This window comes from Eretmochelys imbricata, chromosome 14 (assembly GCF_965152235.1).
Source record: "Eretmochelys imbricata isolate rEreImb1 chromosome 14, rEreImb1.hap1, whole genome shotgun sequence".
In the NCBI taxonomy this organism is placed as follows: Eukaryota; Metazoa; Chordata; order Testudines; family Cheloniidae; genus Eretmochelys; species Eretmochelys imbricata.
In genome coordinates, this window is record NC_135585.1 from 41,107,519 (window position 1) to 41,133,207 (window position 25,689).

The following is a 25,689-nucleotide window of genomic DNA, read 5'->3' on the forward strand; positions in this document are numbered from 1 at the left end:
TCTTATTGTGTGATTGCCAAAACTGAACCTAGTCCTCCAGCTGAGGCCTTCGCGGTGAGCTTATGCTCAAATACATTTGTTTTTGTTAAAAGAAGAGGAGTATTTGTGGCAACTTAGAGACTAAGAAAGTAACTCCCTCCCCTCAAAGGTATCTGTTTCATGTCATATTTCACAAGCTATTATTACTACTTTTTAAAAATTACTTTTCTTGCTAGAATCCATGGCAGACACAAAGGAGAGAAATCAAACGTCCATCACAGGATTTATCCTCCTGGACTTTGGGAATCTCCATGAACTGAAAATTCTTCTCTTCCTGCTTTTTCTGGCGATCTACATTGTGACAGTGGCTGGGAACATCCTCATTGTTGCACTAGTTGTGTCTGATCAGCACCTTCACACCCCCATGTACTTCTTCCTGGGGAACTTGTCCTGCTTGGAGACCTGCTACACCTCCACCATCCTGCCCAGGATGCTGGCCAGTCTCCTGACTGGGGACAGATCCATTTCTGTTCGTGGCTGCCTGGTACAATTTGATATCTTTGGTTCTCTGTTAGCTGCAGAATGTTGTCTCTTATCAGTGATGTCTTACGATCGGTATTTAGCCATATGCAAACCACTGCATTATGCAGCCCGCATGAATAGTAGATTTTCCTTCCAGCTAGCAGCTGGGTCTTGGCTAAGTGGGTCTGTAGTCAGCAGCATCACAGTATGTTGGCTATCACAATTGATTTTCTGTGGCCCCAATGAAATTGACCATTTCCTTTGTGATTACACCCCATTGATAAAACTGTCCTGCAGTGACACCAGCTTGATGGTTCTTGTGATTTCCCCTGTCTGCTTCATATTCATTCTTCTCCCATTTCTATTAACCCTGGCATCTTACATGGCTACCATCAGCACTGTCCTGAGAATCTCTTCCAGCGCTGGGAGGCAAAAGGCTTTTTCCACCTGCTCCTCTCACCTCATCGTGGTGACAATTTTCTATGGGACCCTGTTTGTTGTTTACATGCTCCCAGACACTGCTGCACTGCGAGACCTGAACAAAGTGTCCTCCGTCTTCTACACCATCCTGACTCCCGTGGTCAATCCCCTCATCTACAGCCTGAGAAACAAGGAGGTCAAGGAGGCCCTGAGAAAAGCTCTAAGTAAGACTATGGCTTTTATAACCAATCACAAACTTTTTTCTCAACATTTATTGTAAGTTGCAATAAAATGGATAGAATGGGATCTCATCAAGTGGTGTAATATAGCAAACCACAGCGCACGTGGGAGCCCTGAATTATTCGAGCTGTTCTATTACCTACAGTGAGACCCCTGGTGTGCAGGAAGGCCAGTTTTTAAGTAATGAATGCAGCGCCAGGTATTCGCTGACTCATAAGGCGCGGCCTGGATGGACCTGGATCTGCCTGGGGTAAAGTGAGCTAAAGGAGCTGCACTGCGACATGGGCAGAGCAGGTCCAGCCCACCCTGAACTGAACTCCACTGATGTCAGTGGGGACTTAAGGGGTTTATTCCTGATGAAGTTCCCTATAGTGCAGCAGGTCTACGCGAGGTATACAATGTTTGCAGTGTTGTTTTAGCTGTGTTTTTCCCCAGGATATTAGAGAGACAAGGTAGGTGAGGTAATATCGTTTATTGGTCCAGCTTATGCTGGTGAAAGAGACAAGCTTTTGAATTTACACAGAGGTCTTCTTGAGATCGGGGACAGGTAGTCGGCATGTCACAGCTGCATACAAATGTGGAACAGATAAGGCCTTAACACATTGCAAGAGGCTATTCAAGGTGAAGTGGGCAGTTAACACCTCTCCAGTCACAGGACAAAAAGGGTTGGAGTATGTCTACACTTACTATTTAAAGGGCAAAAAGTCCCTTTTTTGCGTTTAAACCGCTGGACTGTCTACTCTTGTTAATGACTTTTTGCAGTGAAACTTACAGCTCTGGGATAGCTGCCCTACAGCGCTGCTCTCATCGGGGATGGAAGTGCTGGTAGTGTAAACACTCTCTGACGCCTGAGGAATTGAGTGAGTACACAAACCAGCGCCTTACTTTCACCGGTCCCCTATCACCAGTGAAACTTACAGCATGACAACTTACAGGTTACAACTTAATAATTAAGGCCATGATTTTTGCTGTGTAGCGGATTTATGAATTTAAGTATCATGAAACAATTACAACCCATACTCACTGGGGACCACATCCTGAATGATATCTTTCTCGAACCCCTTCCTCTGGCCTTCAAACACACCCCTGCAACCTCTCCAACCTCATTATCAGAAGCAAGCTCCCCACACACCAGGAGCCACCAACTCAAAGCAGCACCAGCCTCTGCCATAACAACAGATGCAAAACCTGCCAACATATCTTCACTGCCACAGTAGTCAAAACCCCCCACAACACACATTTCCAGATCCAGGGGCCCTACACATGCCTATCACAACATGTGGCATACCTCAACTGGTAGGCCTTCTCAGAGCAAGCCCAACCACATACCAAATGGCAGGGAGAGGAGAAGGCCTCTCTTATAAACTTTAGCCCACTGCTTAGGGCACTCACCAAGAATGTGGGAGACCCACAGTTCAATTTCCCCCTCTGCCTGAGAGGAAGAAGGGAATTGAAGAATGGTTCTCTACATTTTAGATACATGCTCTAACCATTGGGGAAAAGATAGGCTTGAAGGATTAGATTTGTATCTCTAAATGTCCCGTACACATCAACTTTACAGTACACACAAAAAAGAATGAAAACAATATTTCCGTTGCTAAGAATAGAAATTTACAGATAGGCAAAGTAAGAAAAATGCTGCTTGAGAATTTATTAGAGTTTGATTTAAGGATATTTGCCTTGTATATTTTGACACGTGATGTTGTCAGCGTGTGTTGTAATGGTTGTAAAGCTTTAACTTTTAAAAACCAACATCTCCTGTCATTAAACAATTATCGTCTGACCAGCTCTGTTGTGTGACTCACCCTCACAATTTCCCACACCTCTGATTGTTTAAATCAATAAAAATCTGGAAAAAACAATACTTAAAACTCAAATGCAAAAATTGATAAAAATAGAAAAAAATGCTTAAAAGTACACACTGATATTATACGCTGAAATTATAAAAAAATAAAAATTGAATTCTGCCAAGCCTATCTAAAGGATATCCAAATGTGGTGCTCTTCCAGTCTCTCCTGTTGAAGCTGTTGTACTGTATATAAACAATTAAATATGCACTGGGCCTCAGAGTGAGCAAAAGTGACTCTGTATCCCAGTGGGCAGGTCAGTCATTGGAGAGATGGAAGATCCTTCTGCTAATTCCTTCTCCTGATCAACCAGAGGCCCTGCCCCCGCAACGCCTCTTCCCCAAGGCCCTGCCCCCACACTGCCTCTTCTCTGAGGCCCCGGCCCCACACCGCCTCTTCCCCCAAGGCCCCGCCTCCACACCACCCCTTCCCTCGAGGCTCCACCCTCATCCTGCACCTTCCCCCGAGGCCCTACTCCGGCGCCACCTCTTCTCCCAAAGGCCCTGCACCTTGATTGCTCTACTCTGCCACCTTCCGCCTCTCACTTGCCCTTAAGGCCAGTAAAAAGTGATGGGGCCATGGCCCCCTGGCTCCCCCTATTCCAGCACCCCTGTGTCCCTCTGGCCATTTTGTGTAGAGTTACATGTGTTCAGAGCCTGCCGACTGGACAAGGTTTCGCAGGTGAGATAAGCTGGGTGAAACCCATCTTCACAGGTTTGTGGATCATGCTGGGGCTTCCACAGACGCATGCCCAGAGACACAAAGTAAGATACTTTGGGAATGTTTACAGTGCAAATTTAGGTGCCTAGGTCAAGATTTTTAAAGGTATTTTTGAAGGTAGGGATTTCAATGGGTGTTAGGTGCTTAGAGGCTTTTGAAAATCCCACTAGGCACCGAAATACCTTTAAGAATCTGGCCAGAAGTAAGTTTAGGTGCCTACAGAGTTCAATGGAAGCAGAGCGAGTGTCTGTGGATTGCAGTGGTGCCTAAAACTGCCTAAATCTAGTCTTGAGGTGCCTAAGTCCCTTTATGGATCTGAGCCTGGGTAACTAGAGGTCACCGGAGTCTTCTTCATTCATTGAAGCAGGAAGCCACTCATATACTATGAATTTTATTTCCTTTTGCCCTGGTCTGCTACTACCAGACCTATTGATTGAGACCTTTACAGAATGGCTCTGAGATATTTGTGTGTTACTCCAGTTCACATTGATCGAAACTCCTGAAATCAAAGCTATTGTGCTGACATAAAGCAGGGTGCTGAATCATGGCTAGTATGTTGAAAGTTCAGTCAGAATATCAAAGTGTTAATCTTCACATGGCTAGATAGTTATCATTTTCGCCATTTTGTAATCAGGAAGATCAAACTGAAAATTATTCTTATTTAGCATTTCTAGAACACCACAAATGGTTGCGTGGGAATTTAACATACAAATAAAGAAAAAAATATTTTGCCCCCAAATCACGTTGTGCTAACTAATCTGATATTGTTATGATTAATAATTATTATTATTATCATTGTTATTACTGTTGTTTCTTTTTATTTTAAATTCAAATAAGAACATTTTATTAAATGTTAAAAACATGCTTAAAAACATGACAATACATCAAATTACCAGCCAGCCATACAGATAGATAGACCCCAGTCTCAGTGTCACCCACTGACTGGCACACAGCTCCCAGTGTCCATTGGGCACCCAGCCCCCTGCGTCTCCTGGGAAATTCCCAGCCCAGGAGCCACCCCCCAGCAGGATATTTTGCAAATGGCAAAATTTGGAAAATGGTAAGAAAGTGCGGGGGAAAAGGCCCTACTTCTTGACCTTCCTCTAACTTTTGCTATTTGGAAAATAAAAATTAAGGGTTGAAAATATTACTGTCAGACACAAAGCATATTTTCACTGTTAAAGAAAATGCTTTCAACACTTAACAATAGTCAGTGTTCGGTGGAAATAGTTTGGAAACAGTAAGAAAGTGTGAAAAAACCCAGTGCTTTCCTATAATATTTTCCTATGGTTTCAAAATTTCTTTCAGGAAAATTGGAATTTCCAGACAGGAATCTTTCTAATGGGGATATTTCCCATACAATTTTCCACAGGAAAAATCCTCATTTTCCCACCAGCTCTACTCAACATCAAGAGTTTTCACATTATCCCCAGAAAGAACAGGGAACCTCTATCCATTCACAGAACAGGTCAAGTGTTCACTTCAGCAATGTTCCGCCCACCTCAGATCCGCATCATCTCAGTTAAACATGACCCATGTGCAGTGACAATCAAAGAGTTGTTTGTGAGCCACGTGTTCTACACCGAGCTCTCAGTGTGCTTCAGAATGCATCATTTGGGGTGAAATATTACCCTCCCAGAGTGCCAGCATTAGGCCTACACAACACTTCAGACATATTTTGAGGACTTAACTGGGAGTCAGGTGGTGCACAGGTCTTGTATTGATCTTCTGAACAGCAGTGAGTTTCACCCTTTAAGAATTTGGGCCTGGTCCAAAGCTCACTGACTTCAATGGGAGTCTCCCCATTGACTTCATTGGGCTTTGGCTCCTTCCCTAATAGGATTGAGAGACTCAGGAGTTGGCCAAAGGGTCCCTGAGAAAAATTCTTTTTTGTAGTGTACCTAGAATGGAGAAATTGGAGAACAACCAGCCAACTGGCCTACTTTATATGAGCCAGTTCGAGGAAGGAGAGGGAAGTATGAATGTCTACTTCCTTGCAACTTGTGCAATCATTCACACCTCTGAATGAGAATATAAATGCTCAGGACCTATTTCCTCATAGACTCATAGATATTAAGGTCAGAAGAGACCAATATGATCATCTAGTCTTACCTCCTGCACAATGCAGGCCACCAAATCTCACCCACTCACTCCTGCAATAAACCTCTCACCTATGTCTGAGCTATTGAAGTCCTCAGATCATGGTTTAAAGACTTCAAAGTACAGAGAATCCTCCAGCAAGCGACCCGTGCCCCATGCTGCAGAGGAAGGTGAAAAACCCCCAGGGCCTCTACCAATCTGCCCTGGAGGAAAATTCCTTCCTGACCCCAAATACGGCAATCAGCTGTACCCTGAGCATGTGGGTAAGACTCACCAGCCAGATACCCAGGAAAGAATTCTCGGTAGTAACTCAGATCCCACCCCATCTAACATTCCATCACAGGCCATTGGGCCTATTTACCATGAGTAGTTCACGATCAATTAATTGCCAACATCATGTTATTCCATCATACCCTCTCCTCCATAAACTTATTCAGTTTAATCTTGAAGCCAGATAGGTCTTTTGCCCCCACTGCTTCCCTTGGAAGGCTGTTCCAGAACTTCACTCCTCTGATGGTTAGAAACCTTCGTCTAATTTCAAGTCTAAACTTCCTGATGGCCAGTTTATATCCATTTGTTCTTGTGTCAGCATTGGTACTGAGCTTATGCCTCTGATGGCCGTGCAGTCCCTTCTGATTGACACTAGTGTCAGTCAGAGAAGAATCAGGCACTATCATTCTGCTCTGCTAGCATTTTACATCAGCTCTGTAATTGCTTTCTGCAAGTGTAATCGACTACAGAAGCTGCAAGGCCATGGAGATTCATGCCATCATACTCCATGGTTTCTTTCAGACCTTGTCCAAACAGGGCAGGGATGAATGAAAATTTGCAGGAACTTTCCTCAGATATAGATAGACACCTGTCCCATGAAAGAATGACTGAACCACCAGCTTACCTTGCCACAGTCAACCAATCACAGATATTCATGATTAAATGAATAGCATTTGGACAACATTAACCCTAAAGGGGCAATGAACCGAGACGTGATGCTGTCCACATGCCCTTCCCAGATCCATGCAAGCCCTTCCCAATAAATACAGGTATCTAGAAGACAATCATATACACATGTGATTTTTTCAGTGTTTCAATCAGCTACAGAGATGATCATTATTTCTGAAACTTTGATGACTTTTTTTGCCCAAATTTTCTAATTCCAATGCACACAAAAATTGACAGAACAGTAACATTTTATGTGTTTCTTTTTGCAGTTTTTCGACACCAGTTCAACCATAGCATTGAATGCCATTGACTTCAAAGGAGCTACTCCAGATTTGCACAGTTGTGTAACTGACATCAGAAAAAAGATGTGTACCCAAATTACTTTCTATGAGAAAATATTCTTCTCTTCATCATGTCCCGCAATATTCTCCTCAGAGCCTCTTCCACCTCCTTCTTCCTCAGGCTGTAAATAAAGCGGTTTAAGGTGGGTGTGACGGTTGTGTAGATCAGAGATAGCACTTTGTTGCTGTCTGGTAAGTTAATGGGTCTTAAAAGATCAGGCTGCTGCTCCCATAATACAGTGTCACCACAATGAGGTGTGAGAAACAGGTGGAGAAGGCTTTGTGTCTGCCTTCAGCCAATGCCATCTTTAAGATGGTGGAGATAATAAAGATGTAGGACACAAAGATGAGAGTAAATGGCATGAAGATGACCAGTATAGCAGCTGTAAACAACTGCATTTCATACTGAGAGGTGTCAATGCAAGAAAGCTTAATCAATGGGGGAATGTCACAGAAGAAATAGTTAATCTTATTGGATACACAAAATGGCAAGGTGAAACCCCAGACTGTCTGTTCTAGGGACACCACATTACCACTGAACTATGAGAGAACTGCCAATGAAAGGCAGACCGTCCTGTTCATGATGAGCCTGTACCTCAGTAGGTTGCATATGGCCACGTAGCAGTGTCATAAATATAAAGAAAAGAGTAGCACAAAATCCCTCCTTGGTGGCTGTACTGAATCGCTTTACCTGTAAGGGGGTAAGTAGCTCAAATCACCGAGTTGGCACCTGACCAGAAGGACCAATGAGAAAAGAAGATACTTTCAAATCTGGGGCGGGGGGAGAGAGGGCTTCTTTGTGGCTCTCTTTGTTTTGTTCCCTCTCCGGATGGAGGGAGAGACCAAGCAGGTACAATATCTCCTGAAAACATACCTGGAAGAATCCATCTAAAATTACAGAAATTGTAGGTAAGGCAAGGAATTGCATTCGGTTCTCTTTTGTTTTGGCTTGTGAAATTTCCTCTGCTAGAAAGGTAGTTTTATTCCTGTTTTTGTAACTTTCAAGCTCAGCCCAGTGGGGAATCCTCTGTGTTTTAAATCTTTGTATTACCCTGTAAAGTTACCTTCCATCCTGATTTTGCAGGTGTGATTCTTTTACTTTTTTCTTTATCAGTAAAGTTCTTCTTTGAAGAACCTGATTGATTGTCAGTGTCCTAAAGACAAAGGGTAGCTGGGGGACTTCACAGAAGAACTGATGCACCATGTTGTCTCCACAGAAGGATATTGCAAAGGTTTTTCCAGTGTGCACTGCAGAGTAGAGAAGAACATTGGTCCAGGCACTGGCTGCCATTTGGACACAAGCTTTTCTGTTCATTACTGTCTCGTAGTGCAGTGGTTGACAGATGGCGTCATATCGATCGTACGCCAGGATGGTCAGTATGGCAAATCTGCTGAAGCGAAGAAGATGACGAGAAAGACTTGGGCAACGCATCCAGAATAAGAAATCGATCTGGTGTTCATGAGGGAGTTGGCCATGGATTTGGGGATGGTGACAGAGATGGAGCCAAGGTCTAGGATGGACAGATTCATCAGGAAGAAGTACAGGGGGGGTGTGAAGGTGGTGGTTGAGGGCTATGGCTGTGATGATCCACAGTAGGGATATCAGGTAAAGCACTAGAAACACCACAAAGTATAAAATCTGCAGTTCTGGAACATCAGAGAACCCCAGGAGAAGGAATTCGGTCATGGTGGTTTGGTTGGACATTTTCTTCCTCAGTACACTGTGTGATGGCTGTACGGGGAATGAGACGGACAATGGTCAGGATTAGAGCAACAGAGGGAATTGCCCTGATTCCTCTTTCTCTAATATCTCATTATATGAATGTCAAAGGTGCACAGAACTCGTCACTTACAATGAGTAGGTGTTGATAGTGCTCACCTCTGACAATTAGTCAGTCATGTTATCACACTATTGTAAATTGGGTCAGATCCTTTAAAGTCAATGGAGCTTTGTTACTTTACCCCATCTGACGATTTGGCCCACAATGTTGCTTTTTAAACACAGCCTGATTCCCCCATAGACACACACAGCCTTGTAAGTAGCGGCTCATCTGTGATTTTTCTACCCCAAGCTCTGTGCCTAGAGGGCCAGCTGCCTGCTTCCAAATTGATTTATGGCACGAACTCCCAGCTGCAGTTCGGCCGGTGTGTAACAATGGACAAACAGCATCCCTCCATCATCACTGTGTTGTATTGTTTACTCTGTGTGTGCGGTGCAGGGGTTGCCAGGACACTTGGGCTCTACTCTTGTCTCTCCAAGTGACCTGCTGTCATTTCCCCTCTTTCTGCCTCAGTTTCCCCTCCCTCCATTTCTCTGCTGTGTCTACTAGGACTGTAAGGGCTTTCAGAGAGGGGACGGGGGGCAGATTTTTAAAGGTATTGATGCACCTAGTGAGTTTCTCAAAAGCATCAGGGCCCTCAACACTCCTTGAAATCAACGAGTTATAAGCTCCTAGGTGCTTCTGAAAGTCCCACTAGGTGCTGAAATACCTTTGGAAACATAGCCCCATGTCTCGTTATGTGTAAGTTCTGCACACCCATTGACACCGAGTATACTCAGCCAGCAGCAGTGTGAAGCTAGGACAGGAGCTCTGACTTCTATTCGCAGTGAGCTCCCGTATGTCCTTGAACGGGTCAGGATAGACAGGGGTTGTCTGCTTGGCTCAGCTCTAACCCAGGGTTGAAAGGGGCTAGTCTGTATAAAACAGAGTCTGTGAGCTGTCAACTTTACTTGTTATTCAGTTGTTACCTACTCGCAGCTATCCATTTGAAAGAGTAATCACACAGATGCAATAGAATAAATGGTTTGAAATTAAGGGTTTATCAGGCAATATTAATGTTCTCCAATTTATTTGAGGTTTAAGGCTGGCTGGAAATTTTCAGCTGTGTTCTTTTTAATCCAGACTGGGTTTTCAGCTAAACAGCAACAAATCTCAGAATCTGTCTGCTTTTCTCCAGACATTTTGGATTGTTCACTAAAGAAACTGAAAACTCAAAACACAAACATTTTTGTTTTTTTGATTAAAAAAATTCACTTTTCAGCAGAAAGTTTTCATTTGCCAAAAACTGAGGGGGGGGGGTGGGAAATGTATTTAGGAAATGAATTTCAGTGAAAAGTCAAAATTTTCCTGGAGGATGGAAAAATTCCAATCAGCACTAGGCATCTGATTAATTTGAGAGTAAAAGTCTTAACGAGTTCAGATTGTAATTCATATTTATCCTCTTAATTTTACCTCTATGTTCATCCCCAAACCCAGTTAATTGAAAAAGCAAACTTACTGTGCTGATCTTTGTGGATTTTTTCCCCAATGTATGATCCAATCAGTCATCCAGCACTACGATTCTTTGGTCAATATCTATCTATGTACCAGAATCTAGAAGCGAAAAGCACATGCATCTGAGAATTCTTTCCCCCTTCATTTTGAGACTGCACTGCCAGAACTAGACTCAAACCTGTTGCTCTCTGCAGATGAGCTGTGTGTAGCTGGCATTGAGCATCACTGGCATTAAAGGACTGATGCTGCAGGAAGGTAATTTATTCATGTCTATTTCCTAAGGGCGGGTGGGACTCACTCCCTGGAGCCCTGCACAGCTCAGCAGCAGAGGCCCAGAAGCAAGTGCAGAGATGCCTAGCTGATGAAGGCAAAAGAGCCATTCTGTCCCTCCAGTCCGACTCTCACATAGCATGGGGCCTATGATCTCCCCCAGCATTCCCTGATTCCAGCCCAGCTTCTGTGTTATCTGTGGGCCAGGATCACAAAGATGGAGACAGGCACCTATGGGGTTTATCAATGCTCCGAAATGAGCTCGGTGCCTAAGTCCCATGGTCATTCAGTGGGAGTGAGTAGCTTAACCTGCTTAGATGCTATTTTACATCCCAATAGGCAGCTGTCATAAATATAAAGGGAAGGGTCAACACCTTTAAAATCCCACCTGGCCAGAGGAAAAACCCTTTCACCTGTAAAGGGTTAAGAAGCTAGGATAACCTCCCTGGCACCTGACCAAAATGAACAATGAGGAATCATAGAATCATAGAACATCAGAGTTGGAAGGGACCTCTGGAGATCATCTAGTCCAACCCCCTGCCCAGAGCAGGACCAATCCCAACTAAATCATCCCAGCCAGGGCTTTGTCAAGCCTGACCTTAAAATCTTCTAAGGAAGGGGATTCCACCACCTCCCTAGGTAAAGCATTCCACTGTTTCACCACCCTCCTAGTGAAAAAGTTTTTCCTAATATCCAACCTAAATCTCCCCATCTGCAACTTGAGACCATTACTCCTTGTCCTCTCATCTGCTATGATGAGAATAGTCTAGATCCATCCTCTTTGGATCCACCTTTCAGGTAGTTAAAAGCAGCTATCAAATCCCCCCTCATTCTTCTCTTCTGCAGACTAAACAATCCCAGTTCCCTCAGCCTCTCCTCATAACTCATGTGTTTTAGATCCCCTAATCATTTTTGTTGCCCTTCGCTGGACTCTCTCCAATTTATCCACATCCTTCCTGTAGTATGGGGCCCAAAACTGGACACAGTACTCCAGATGAGGCCTCACCAATGTCGAATAGAGGGGAACGATCACGTCCCTCGATCTGCTGGCAATGCCCCTACTTATGGACCCCAAAATGCCATTGGCCTTCTTGGCAACAAGGGCACACTGCTGACTCATATCCAGCTTCTTGTCCACTGTCACCCCTAGGTCCTTCTCTGCAGAACTGCTGCCTAGCCATCCGGTCCCTAGTCTGTAGCGGTGCATGGGATTCTTCCGTCCTAGGTGCAGAACTCTGCACTTGTCCTTGTTGAACCTCATCAGATTTCTTTTGACCAAATCCTCCAATTTGTCTAGGTCCCTCTGTATCCTATCCCTACCCTCCAGCGAATCTACCACTCCTCCCAGTTTAGGGTTATCCACAAACTTGCTGAGGGTGTAATCCACACCATCCTCCAGATCATTAATGAAAATATTGAACAAAACCAGCTCCAGGACTGACCCTTGGGGCACTCTGCTAGATACCGGCTGCCAACTAGAAATGGAGCCATTGATCGCTACCTGTTGAGCCTGACAATCTAGCCAACTTTCTACCCACCTTGTAGTGCATCCATCCAGCCCATACTTCTTTAACTTGCTGACAAGAATACTGTGGGAGACCGTGTCAAAAGCTTTGCTAAAGTCGAGGAATAACATGTCCACTGCTTTCCCTTCATCCACAGAACCAGTTATCTCATCATAAAAGGCAATTAGATTAGTCAGGCATGACTTGCCCTTGGTGAATCCATGCTGACTGTTCCTGATCACTTTCCTCTTGTCTAAATGCTTCAGAATTGATTCCTTGAGGACGTGCTCCATGATTTTTCTGGGGCCTGAGGTCAGGCTGACCAGCCTGTAGTTCCCAGGATCCTCCTTCTTCCCTTTCTTAAAGAGGGGCACTACGTTAGCCTTTTTCCAGTCGTCTGGGACTTCCCCGGATCGCCATGCATTTTCAAAGATAATGGCCAATGGCTCTGCAATCACATCCACCAATTCCTTTGCAACGCATCCAGCCCCATGGACTTGTGCAAGTCCAGTTTTTCTAAATAGTCTCGAAACACTTCTTCCTTCACAGAGGGCTGGCCACCTCCTCCCCATCCTGTGCTGCCCAGTGCAGCAGTCTGGGAGCTGACCTTGTTCGTGAAGACAGAGGAAAAAAAGCGTTGAGTACATTAGCTTTTTCCACATCCTCTGGCACTAGGTTGCCTCCCTCATTCAGTAAGGGGCCCACACTTTCCTTGGCTTTCTTCTTGTTGCCAACATACCTGAAGAAACTCTTCTTGTTACTCCTAACATCCCTCGCTAGCTGCAACTCCAGGTGTGATTTAGCTTTCCTGATTTCATTCCTACATGCCCGAGCAATATTTATATACTCATCCCTGGTCATTTGTCCAATCTTCCACTTCTTGTAAGCCTCTTTTTTGTGTTTAAGAACAGCAAGGATTTCACTGTTAAGCCAAGCTGGTCGCCTGTCATATTTACTATTCTTTCTACACATCGGGATGGTTTGTCCCTGTAAGCACAATAAGGATTCTTTAAAATACAGCCAGCTCTCCTGGACTCCTTTCCCCCTCATGTTATTCTCCCAGGGGATCCTGCCCATCAGTTCCCGGAGGGAGTCAAAGTCTGCTTTTCTGAAGTCCAGAGTCCGTATTCTGCTGCTTTCCTTTCTTCCTTGTGTCAGGATCCTGAACTCGACCATCTCATGGTCACTGCCTCCCAGGTTCCCATCTACTTTTGCTTCCCCTACTAATTCTTCCCAGTTGGTGAGCAGCAGGTCAAGAAGAGCTCTGCCCCTAGTTGGTTCCTCCAGCACTTGCACCAGGAAATTGTCCCCTACAGTTTCCCAAAACTTCCTGGATTCTCTGTGCACCGCTATTATTGCTCTCCCAGCAGATATCAAGGTGATTGAATTCGCCCATGAGAACCAGGGAGTGCGATCTAGTATCTTCTGCGGGTTGCCGGAAGAAAGCCTCGTCCACCTCATCCTCAGGAGACAAGATACTTTCAAAGCTGGACGGGGGGAGAGACATAGATTCTCTCTGTCTGTGTTGTTTTTGCTGGGACCAGAGCAGGAATGCAGGTCAGATCTCCTGTAAAGGGCTAATAAGCAATCTAGTTAGATTCAGTTTTGTTTAAATGGCTGAGAAAATAAGTTGTGCTGAATGGAATGTATATTCCTGTTTTTGTGTCTTTTTGGAACTTAAGGTATTGCCTAGAGGGATTCTCTATGTTTTGAATCTGATTACCCTGAAAGTTATTTACATTCCTGATTTTACAGAGGTGATTCTTTTACTTTTTCTTCAGTTAAAATTCTTCTTTTAAGAACCTTATTGCTTTTTCATTGTTCTTAAGATCCAAGGGTTTGGGTCTGTGTTCACCTATGCAAATTGGTGAGGATTTTTATCAAGCCTTCCCCAGGAAAGGGGGTGTAGGGTTTGGGGAGGATTTTGGCGGGGAAGACGTTTCCAAGTGGGCTCTTCCCAATTATATATTTGTTAGACGCTTGGTGGTGGCAGCGAAAAAGTCCAAGGGCAAAAGGTAAAATAGTTTGTACCTTGGGGAAGTTTTAACCTAAGCTGGTAAAAATAAGCTTAGGGGGTTTTTCATGCAGGTCTCCACATCTGCACTCGAGAGTTCAGAGTGGGGAAGGAACCTTGACACAGTGGCAGAGCAGTGGGATTAACTTAAACTCATTTTGAGATTTTTTGAACCAGAAGCACAGACTTTTTAAAAGGAAATATTTTTTTTTCCTTTGAGCTGTTGGAAAGCAGGTTTTAAGCTGAAAGCAGTTACAGGTTTTTTTCTCTCTGCTTGGGGGCCAGAGCAGAGACAAAAGGGAATTGTCTTTTGTGAGCTGGAGTTTTCTTTACCTAAAGGCAGGGTAGTTAACTTCCTGCAGGGAAATTCACAAGTCTTCACGGACCTGAAGTTGTTTTTTACCTAAGAGCAACTAGTGGGGTTTTCTGTCTATTTGCCTGGAGACAAAGGTGTTAGGGTCTTTTTTAAGAATTTTTCTGTAGGCTGACAATCACTATCAGACAACATAGGTATTTGGTTACAGCACAACCTATATATATATATATATATATACATATATATATATATATATATATTGACAAGCCAAGTTTTTTGTTTGTTTGTTTGTTTGTTTTATTTCTAACTCTCGGGTGTAAAGTTAGTTAAAAACAGAGAGGCAAACATGACAGAGCCCAAGGCAGAAACAGCCAAAGAGGCTGCCCACAGGAGAGCTATGGAGGCAGCGAAAGAGGCAGAAAAACACCAAGAGGCTGCTCACAGGAGAGCAATGGAGGCAAAGGAAAAAGAAATGGAGGAGAAGGAAAAAGAGCGGAAGCATGCACTGGAGATGGAGAAGGCAAAGGCTGAGCAGAATCTACTGGATAACCCTAACCATCCGACTCCAGCAATCCACAAATGGGAGTGACTATGTCCACAGTATAATCAATCCAGTGATATTGCTGAATATTTTCTCGCCTTTGAGAGACTGTGCACTCTCCTTAAAATTCCTGAAGCTCACAAGATGACCACACTGGTCACAAAATTAACTGGATGAGTTCTGGACATATTCAATAAGATGCCTATTGATGAGGCTTCTGACTATAATAAGATCAAGGATTTGTTTTAAAGCAATTTCAAATTACATCTGAAATGTACAGAGTAAAATTTCGAACCCTTAAGAGAGGGCGGGGACTAAGTAATGTGGCTTGTCTAAACCAGATGAAGGATCTGTTAGAGAAATGGGTCCAAGGAAGGGGTGTCACTAGCTTTGACGGAATGTGTGATTTGATAGCTCAGGAGCAATTCCTGAATATGTCCAAGGAGGAAATAAAACAGTGCTTATGGGATAAGGAAATGGACTCAGCAGAAAGTCTTGCTTCTTATGCTGATTGATACAAGCAGTCCCAGACCACCAGAGAGGCGGAGCAAGCCGGAACAAAATGGGTGGAGGGAGGAGAGAGGAAGAACCCTGGTCGCAGTTGGAGCGGATACCAGAAGGGACAACCTCAGACCACACCCTACTACTGAAGGCAGCCCAAGGCCCCAACTACACACCAAGGAATACTCCAGACACCTTATCATCCTGCCACACCGTTCTCCAGCAACCCACCTCGCCCCAGTGACCCGTCAGCTGGACGATGTTTTAAATGTAACGAGCCAGGGCATGTAAAGGCCAACTGCCCCAAGAACCCCAACAGATTACAGTTCATTGCACCGGAATCACACCAGAGGTCCTCAGGCCCAGATACCTCCCAGATATCCTTGGAGGGGAGGGAAACTGTGAGTGTGGGCGGGAAGAAGGTCACCGCGTGGAGGGACACCGGAGCACAAGTGTCGGCTATCCATGCTTCCTTAGTGGACCCCAATTTAATTGACCCAGAGATCCAAGTGACAATTCAACCCTTCAAGTCAAACTCATTTAATGTGCCTAAAATCAAGTTGCCTGTCCAGTACAAGGGCTGGTCAGGAACCTGGACTTTTGCAGTGTATGATGATTATCCCATCCCCGCGCTGTTGGAGGAAGACTTGGCCAATCATGTGAAACTAGCCAAGAGGGTGGGAATGGTCACCCGCAGCCAGGCTAAGCAAGCCGTCCCGCCTAGCTCTGTTACGGAAACTTCTACCAGGACCCGGTCAGAGGTGATGGACCCAGACCGCATGCCAACGTCTGCAACAGCAGTAGTGGATCCAGTCCCAGATACCCAGACAGAGCCAGTCCCAGAACCGGAACCGGCAGCACCCCATAACCCTACACAAAAGGCTCAGCCGGAGCCTGAACCCCAACATAGTGCACCAGCGGAGAGCGGTTCACAGTCAATGGAAACAGCCCCATCCCATACATTGCTTCGAGAGGGACCAAGCCTAGGTCCACAATCCAATGAGGAACTTATGTTTCCAGCATCAAGGGAACAGTTCCAGATCGAACAGGAAGCAGATGGAAGCCTCCAGAGAGCTTGGACAGCAGCACTGAGTAACCCACCACCTCTCAGCTCTCCTAATCGATCCAAGTTTGTTGTAGAAAGAGGACTTTTATGCAAGGAAACTCTTTCTGGTGGACACCAGGAAGACTGGCATCCTCAGAGACAGTTGGTAGTTCCAACTAAGTACCGGGTCAAGCTCTTGAGCTTGGCCCACGATCATCCTAGTGGCCATGCTGGGGTGAACAGGACCAAAGACTATTTGGGGAGGTCATTGCACTGGGAGGGAATGGGCAAGGATGTTTCTACCTATGTCCGGTCTTGTGAGGTATGCCAAAGAGTGGGAAAACCCCAACACCAGGTCAAAGCCCCTCTCCAGCCACTCCCCATCATTGAAGTTCCATTTCAGCAAGTAGCGGTGGATATTCTGGATCCTTTTCCGAAAAAGACACCCACAGGAAAGCAGTACACACTGACTTTCAAGGATTTTGCCATCCGATGGCCGGAAGCACTAGCTGTAAGCAACACCAAGGCTAAAAGTGTGTGCCAGGCACTAGCAGACATTTTTGCCAAGGTAGGTTGGCACTCTGACGTCCTCACAGATGCAGGGACTAATTTCCTGGCAGGAACTATGATAAACCTTTGGAAAGCTCATGGGGTAAATCACTTGGTTGCCACTCCTTTCCACCATCAAACAAATGGCCTAATGGAAAAATTTAATGGGACTTTGGGGGCCATGATATATAAATTCGGAAATGAGCACTCCAGTGATTGGGACCTAGTGTTGCAGCAGTTGCTCTTTGCCTACAGAGCTGTACCACATCCTAGTTTAGGGTTTTCACCATTTGAACTTGTATATGACCATGGGGTGATGGACCCGGACCCCAGGCCAACATCTGCAACAACAGTAGTGGATCCAGTCCCAGAGACCCAGACAGAGCCAGTCCAAGAACCTGAGTGATTTTCAGTGTCCTAAAGACAAAGGGTTTGGTCTGTGCTCACATTGCTAACCAATTGGTTGGTATATTATTCTCAAGCCTCCCCAGAAAAGGGGGGTGAAGGAGTTTGGGGGGATATTTTCTGGGGATCGGGATTCCAAGTGACCGTTCCCTGAATTTTTGTATACATGACTTGGTGGTGGCAGCAATACCGTCCAAGAACAAGGGAAGGAATTTGTGCCTTGGGGAAGTTTTAACATAAGCTGGTAGAATATAAGCTTAGGGGGTCTTTCATGTGCGTCCCCAAATCTCTACCACAGAGTTCAGAGTGGGTGGGGAAGGGAACCTGACAAGGGTCATACTCCATGGTGGCCAGAAGGAAACACTCAGAGGCCCCAAGGAAGAGCAGGAAATCCATTTGTACAACGCAGCCCATGTAGGAAATGTTCTTGTCCTCTGAGAGGAAGTTCACCAGCATCTTGGGGACAGTGACCGAGGTGTAGCAGGATAAGATGCGGAGAAAGAAATACATGGGGGTTGAAAGGCTGGGTCCATGGTGATGGTGATGAGAAGGATGTTCCCAGTCAGGGTAATGGTGTAAAATAACAGATAGATGGAGAACAGAGGTACCCCCAGCTCGCGGTGGTTGGACAATCCCAGTAGAGTGAATTCAGTCACCACAGTGAGGTTCCTCCTTCTTGATTCTTCTGCATATTTCCTCTGTGAGGGGACAATAAATATCTAGATAACATGTGAAGGAATGACCCATTTCAGGAACTAAGGAGGAGATGTTCAAAGGCACACATGGAAGTTATGGACTCAGTGCCCAAGGACATTCAATAGGAGTTGTGGCCCACATCACCAAAGGTATGTGAGTGGCTAACTCCCATTGATTTCTAGGGGAGTTAGGCACCTAAATACTTTAAAGTGTCTGGGAGCCTGAATGCCACATGTGCCTTTGAAAATCTTCCCCAAAAGTCATAGGAGCAAATTCTCTCTTCATGTCACCAAGTTCAAATCTCATGGAGGGTCCTTCCAAAATCCCTATGTGGGTTGACTGGCATTTCCATATTCGCCATGTGGCCAGAAAATGGGAATAAATGTCTCAAGAGAAAGAATCACCCCCAAAAGTTCATCATTTCTGTGTGAGCAGTCAGGACTGCCTGGAAAGGGCCCTTCAGTTAGACAGATAGACTCACAGATAGACCAACAGAAAGACAGACAGACACATAGGCAGACCAGTAAAAATACAGATACACCAATACATAGATAGACCAGTAAACCAATGGATAGATTTCACTTGGACCCAAGTTACTTGTTTAAATTCTATCCTCTTTCACATTCCTTTAACCATCCCACCTTCCCACCCTCTCCAAGAAGGATGCACAGTTTCTGACTTGTAATTCATAAGGAACAGATTGACTACACTATATTCTAACTGACACACTATGCAGGTCCCCAAGTGGTGCAGATCAGCAAAGCTGCTTTGAAGTAAATGGAGCTATGCTGATTTACCCCTAGAATTCCATCTAATCAGTACAGAGTTTTCTGCCCTGCTCGGTGAATCTAAAGCAGGGGTGGGCAAACTTTTTTGGCCTGAGGGCCACATCTGGGTGGGGAACTTGCATGCATGGCCATGAATGTAGGGCTGGAGCAAGGGGTTGGGGTGTGGGAGCGAGTGCGGGGTATGGGAGGGGGTGCGGTGTGAAGGAAGGGGTCTTTGTACAGAATATTCAAAGGGAGTGAGTTTTAAATTCATACTCATGATGTTTGGAACAGATCCTCAGCTGGTAAAAATTCTCAGAGATCTATTGACTTCAATGGAGCTATGATAATTTAAACCATCTGAGGATTGGCTCCTTGATTTTTAAGAAAAAAGAAAAGGAGTACTTGTGGCACCTTAGAGACTAACCAATTTATTTGAGCATGAGCTTTCGTGAGCTACAGCTCACTTCATGCTCAAATAAATTGGTTAGTCTCTAAGGTGCCACAAGTAATCCTTTTCTTTTTGCTAATATAGACTAACACGGCTGTTACTCTGAAACTTGATTTTTAAGGATTCCCAGTGTGATACTTTCATTTGTTCACAGAAGCAAAAGAGAGCATGTTAAAAATGTATCCTGTCAAAACAGCTCAAAGGTCAAACACTGAGTATTTTACGATGAACTGTTTGTAAATGACAGCTAGAGTAAGAGATAGCCATAAAAATCTTTGTTAAATAATGTTTAATAAGGAGTCCTTATGAGAAAATCATGATCTGGACATAGACAATTGTTAACAGGAAAAGAAGCACAATAATTTGCACAATAATTTCCATAGATTATTCATTATCTAGCTAGCTAACATAATTCACAATCAAATAGAAATCTATCATTATGACGAAATGAGGTTGTCTGTTCGGACAAGGAATGGTCCTGTCTGTCTGTCTCTCTATCTAATCACATACTCTGCTTTTCTCTGTCATATATGCAGTGTACACAACCATGCACAAAGATGATATCCTAATACTAATCACTGGCCAGCTTCTGAGATCCTTTCTCAGTTTGGATGTGAGCAGATCGACACGGGAAGGCGTATGGAACACCAGATCAGTGTAAGTGATGGCACTTTTCCACTTACATTAAGATTAGAACAAAATGACCCCAGACAAGAAGCTTACACCAGTGTTCATGTCATTACTGAGTGCTGCCCAGTGACTTTGGGGCAGAACCTCATCAGTAGTAAACGTGTGATGTTATTGGGTCTACAGTGCATTGGTGCTGGTCTAGCTGAGTTGGGAAATCAGACCCTGACCTCTCTGTCACACTCACTTTCTTCAGGGTGCTGTCAGCCAAATCTGAATCCTTGTGTATATAGGTTATTGGCCAAATCCTGATCTCCTTGAAGTGATGGGCTAAACCCTAGTGGCTTCCATGGAATACAAATCTGACCTCATTATCCTGTGTCAGGTTTTCTTTAGGAAACTCTGGAAAAAGTTTCTCTTCAAAACACCCTTTTCACCATAGCAAGAATGACACCGTTTTTACATATTCAATAGGTAAAAATAATAGAAAAGATGCCTACCTCAGATTGTTATTTCTCTAACATCATTAATAATACAATAATACCCCAACAGTTGATACATAATCATTTCATGAAGAACTCAGCCAAGCAGAAACCTCTTTTGTACCCTTTTATCATTGTGGGGAGCAAACCTTCAGCTCGCTCAGAAAACCCCATCAAAGAGATGACATAGTGGCACTTCCAAGAGAGGACAAACATTGAAAATCCTGTCAAACCAAACACTCAACATCTCCCCAGGCTTTCCCACCTCCACAACTTCCTGGAACAAAGAAACAAAACAAACCACCAACCAACCAGTTAAGCCAAAAAAAATGCTAAAAATCAGACAAACAAACAAACAAACAAACAAAAAGCACAAAGAACAAATGCATTGATACCTTAATCAGAGATTTTATTCCCACAAACAAGAAGAGCGAGAGATCTCACTATGGACTTTGCTTTGGCTACTGATTTTATGGGCAGGGTGCTCAGATAGTATGGTGATGGGTAGCAGTATATGATAGATAGATTCTGATCTTATTTACATTGGCCTAAACCTATAGTAACTCCATTTTTCGGAGTCATGTTTGTCTGGATTTTTCCTAGTGTAAATACCCAATTCTGCATAAACAGAGTGCACAGTATTTTCTCATGCAGGCAATAATGTCATCAGCTGATTATATTTATAAAGAAACACAGAATGAAATTGTTACTGAAGGAGAAATAAGGACATTTTATTCTTAGAGAATAACCTCCAAACTATCAGTTTACTCAAGGCACCTTTGAGCTCCTTGTTCCTCATGCCGTAGATGATCGGATTCATCATTGGTGGCAACACAGAATAGAGAACAGCCACCACGAGATGCAGACGTGAGGTAGAGCTGGAGGTGGGTTTCAAGTAGGCAAAGGTCCCCGTGCAAATAAACAAGGAGACCACAATGAGGTGAGGGAGGCAGGTGGAGAAGGCTTTATGCCTACCCTGCTCAGAGGGGATTTTCAGCACTGTGGTGAAGATCTGAACATACGACACAATTATGAAAATAAAGCAGCTTGAGGCTAAGCACACACTAAAGATGAGAAACCTAACTTCACTGAGGTCTGAATCAGAGCAAGCGAGCTTGAGTAGCTGGGGGACTTCACAGAAGAATTGCTCCACCATGTTGCCTCCACAGAAGGATATTGCAAAGGTGTTTCCAGTGTGCACTGCAGAGTAGAGAAGAACACTGATCCAGGCACTGGCTGCCATTTGGACACAAGCTCTTCTGTTCATCACTGTCTCATAGTGCAGTGGTTGGCAGATGGCAGTGTATCGGTCGTACGCCATGATGGTCAGTATGGCAAAATCTGCTGAAGCGAAGAAGACGACGAGAAAGACTTGGGCAACACATCCAGCATAAGAAATCGATCTTGTGTTCATGAGGGAGTTGGCCATGGATTTGGGGATGGTGACAGAGATGGAGCCAAGGTCTAGGATGGACAGATTCATCAGGAAGAAGTACATGGGGGTGTGAAGGTGGCCGTCAAGGGCTATGGCTGTGATGATGAGAAGGTTCCACAGTAGGCATAACAGGTAAAGCACTAGAAACACCACAAAGCATAAAATCTGCAGTTCTGGAACATCAGAGAACCCCAGGAGAAGGAATTCGGTCATGGTGGTTTGGTTGGACATTTTCTTCCTCAGTACACTGTGTGATGGCTGCAGGGGGAATGAGAAGGACCATGGTCAGGATGAGAGCAACAGAGGGAATTGCCCTGATTCCGCTTTCTCTAATATCTCATTATATGAATGCCAAAGGTGCACAGAACTCATCACTTACAATGAGTAGGTGTTGGCAGTGCTCCTCACCTCTGACAATCAGTCAGTCATGTTATCACACTATTGTAAATTGGGTCAGATCCTTTAAAGTCAATGGAGCTTCGTTACTTTAACCCATCTGACGATTTGGCCCAAGATGTGGCTTGTTAAACGCAGCCTGATTCCCACGTACACTCACCCAGCATCAATAGTAGCAGCTCATCTCTGATTTTTCTACCCCAAGCTCTGTGCCTAGACGGCCAGCTGCCTGCTTCCAAATTGATTTATGGCACCAACTCCCAGCTGCACTTTGGCCTGTGTGTTACAATGGACTAGCAGCATCCCTCCATCATCACTATGTTGTATTGTTTACTCTGTGCTGTGCGGTGCAGGGGTTGCCAGGACACTTGGGCTCTACTCTTGTCTCTGCCAGCGACCTGCTGTGTGACCTTGGGCCAGTCATTTCCCCTCTTTCTGCCATGTCTACTAGGACTGTAAGGGCCTTCAGAGAGGGGCTGTGGGGCAGATTTTTAAAGGTATTGATGCACCTAGTGGGATTCTCAAAAGCATCAGGGCCCTCAACACCCCTTGAAATCAACGAGTTATAAGCTCCTAGGTGCTTCTGAAAGTCCCACTAGGTGCCGAAATACCTTTGGAAACATAGCCCCATGTCTTGTTATGTGTAAGTTCTGCACACCCATTGACACCGAGTATACTCAGCCAGCAGCAGTGTGAAGCTAAGACAGGAGCTCTGACTTCTATTCGCAGTGAGCTCCCATCTGTCCTTGAACGGGTCAGGATAGACAGGGGTTGTCTGCTTGGCTCAGCTCTAAACCAGGGTTGAAAGGGGCTAGTCTGTATAAAACAGTCTGTGAGCTGTCAGCTTTACCGGTTATTCAGTTGTTACCTCCTCTCAGCTATCCCTTTGAAAGAGTAATCACACAGATGCAATAGAATAAATGGTTTGAAATTAAGGGTTTATCAGGCAATATTAATGTTCTCCAATTTATTTGAAGTTTAAGGCTGGTTGGAAATTTTCAGCTGTGTTCTTTTTAATCAAGACTGGGTTTTCAGTTAAACAACAACAAATCTCAGAATCTATCTGCTTTTCTCCAAACATTTTTGGATTGTTCACTAAAGAAACTGAAAACTCAAAACGCAAACATTTTTGTTTTTTCGACTAAAAAAATCCACTTTTCAGCAGAAAGTTTTCATTTGCCAAAAACTGAGGGGGGGGGGGGGAATGTATTTGGGGTTTTCAGTGAAAAGTCAAAATTTTCCTGAAAGGTGGAAAAATTCCAATCAGCAGTAGGCATCTGATTAATTTGAGAGTAAAAGTCTTAACGAGTTCAGATTGTAATTCCTATTTATCCTCTTAATTTTCCCTCTATGTTCATCCCCAAACCTAGTTAATTGAAAAAGCAAACTTACTGTGCTGATCTTTGTGGATTTTTTCCCCAATGTATGATCCAATCAGTCATCCAGCACTACGATTCTTTGGTCAATATCTATCTATGTACCAGAACCTAGAAGCAAAAAGCACATGCATCTGAGGATTCTTTCCCCCTTCATTTTGAGACTGCACTGCCAGAACTAGACTCATTCCTGTTGCTCTCGCAGAGGAGCTGTGTGTAGCTGGCATTGAGCGTCACTGGCATTAAAGGACTGATGCTGCAGGAAGGTAATTTATTCATGTCTATTTCCTAAGGGCGGGTGGGACTCACTCCCTGGAGCCCTGCACAGCTCAGCAGCAGAGGCCCAGAGGCAAGTGCAGAGATGCTTAGCTGTCAGGGTTCCTTCCCCACTCTGAACTCTAGGGTACAAATGTGGGGACCTGCCTGAAAACCTCCTAAGCTTACTTTTACCAGCTTAGGTTAAAACTTCCCCAAGGTACAAACTATTTTACCTTTTGCCCTTGGACTTCCACTGCCACCACCAAACTTTATTTGGGTTCCTGAAAAAACGTAGTTTGGAAACGTCTTTCCTCCCAAAATCCTCCCAACCCTTGCACCCCACTTCCTGGGGAAGGTTTGGTAAAAATCCTCACCAATTTGCATAGGTGACCACAGACCCAAACCCTTGGATCTTAGAACAATGAAAAAGCATTCAGTTTCCTTACAAGAAGACTTTTAATAGAAGTAAAAAAGAATCACCTCTGTAAAATCAGGATGGCAAATACCTTACAGGATAATTAGATTCAAAACATAGAGAATCCCTCTAGGCAAATCCTTAAGTTACAAAAAAGACACACAGACAGAAATATTCATTCTATTCAGCACATCTGTTTTCTCAGCCATTTAAAGAAATCATAATCTAACACATACCTAGCTAGATTACTTACTAAGTTCTAAGACTCCATTCCTGTTCTGTCCCCGGCAAAAGCATCACACAGACAGACACAGACCCTTTGTTTTTCTCCCTCCTCTCAGCTTTTGAAAGTATCTTGTCTCCTCATTGGTCATTTTGGTCAGGTGCCAGCGAGGTTACCTTTAGCTTCTTTACCCTTTACAGGTGAGAGGATTTTTCTTCTGGCTAGGAGAGATTTTAAAGGGGTTTACCCTTCCCTTTTTATTTATGACACGAGCTGATGAAGGCAAAAGAGCCATTCTGTCCCTCCAGTCCAACCCTCACATAGTATGGGGCCTATGATCTCCCCCAGCATTCCCTGATTCCAGCCCAGCTTCTGTGTTATCTGTGGGCCAGGATCACAAAGATGGAGACAGGCACCTATGGGGATTTATCAGTGCTCCGAAATGAGCTCAGTGGCTAAGTCCCATGGTCATTCAGTGGGAGTGAGGAGCATAACCTGCTTAGATGCTATTGTAAATCCCATAGGCAGCTATCTCCTTCTTTAGGGACCTAAACCCCTTTGTAATTCTGGCCCTGTCTCTCTCATTAACTTCCAAGGCCTGGGCTTCTCCTGAATTTCAGAAAATCGTTCCTGGGATTGGCAAAGGAGCAGTGTCATGGAAAAATTAACCGCGCGGTGTGTTTGGATCAGAACAAAGTCTGAGGTCTGTTTATTTAAGCATGCTCATACCGGGAGAGTCAGCTGGAGCTCCTCTGCCGCAAATGGAAAATACAGGAGCTGATAAAGCTGAAAACCACAATCTGTTAAGCACACTTCCTTCAACAGCATTTTTCCTTATTTGGCCTACAGTGCAAGCTTCAACGGTAGCTTTACCTGATTTGGAATATAGCAAAACAAGCTTTACCTGTTATTGACAGGTGCTTCCTTTGCGGTTAACGGTCTTTTCTAACTTCTAGTGGTTGTGGTTACATTTTTAAGCTGACCTGTTGCTATTTGCCTCTTAATGGAATTTTCCTCACCCTTTTCTTATGCTT

At 44.4% G+C, this 25,689-nt stretch overlaps 2 protein-coding genes and 1 pseudogene across 2 annotated transcripts; 1 reads left to right on the forward strand and 2 right to left on the reverse strand.

Moving 5' to 3' along the window:
- Window positions 1-220: 220 nt before the first annotated feature.
- Window positions 221-1,201, forward strand: LOC144274279 (olfactory receptor 11A1-like). The gene has a single exon (XM_077832952.1). It carries the CDS (start codon window positions 221-223, stop codon window positions 1,199-1,201), a length of 981 nt encoding a protein of 326 aa, XP_077689078.1.
- A 5,944-nt stretch (window positions 1,202-7,145) lies between these two features.
- LOC144274046 (olfactory receptor 10A7-like) lies at window positions 7,146-18,039 on the reverse strand (annotated as a pseudogene).
- Window positions 18,040-21,258: 3,219 nt separating this feature from the next.
- LOC144275181 (olfactory receptor 14A16-like) lies at window positions 21,259-22,218 on the reverse strand. The gene has a single exon (XM_077834338.1). The coding sequence runs from the start codon at window positions 22,216-22,218 to the stop codon at window positions 21,259-21,261; it is 960 nt and encodes a 319-aa protein (XP_077690464.1).
- Window positions 22,219-25,689: the final 3,471 nt, after the last annotated feature.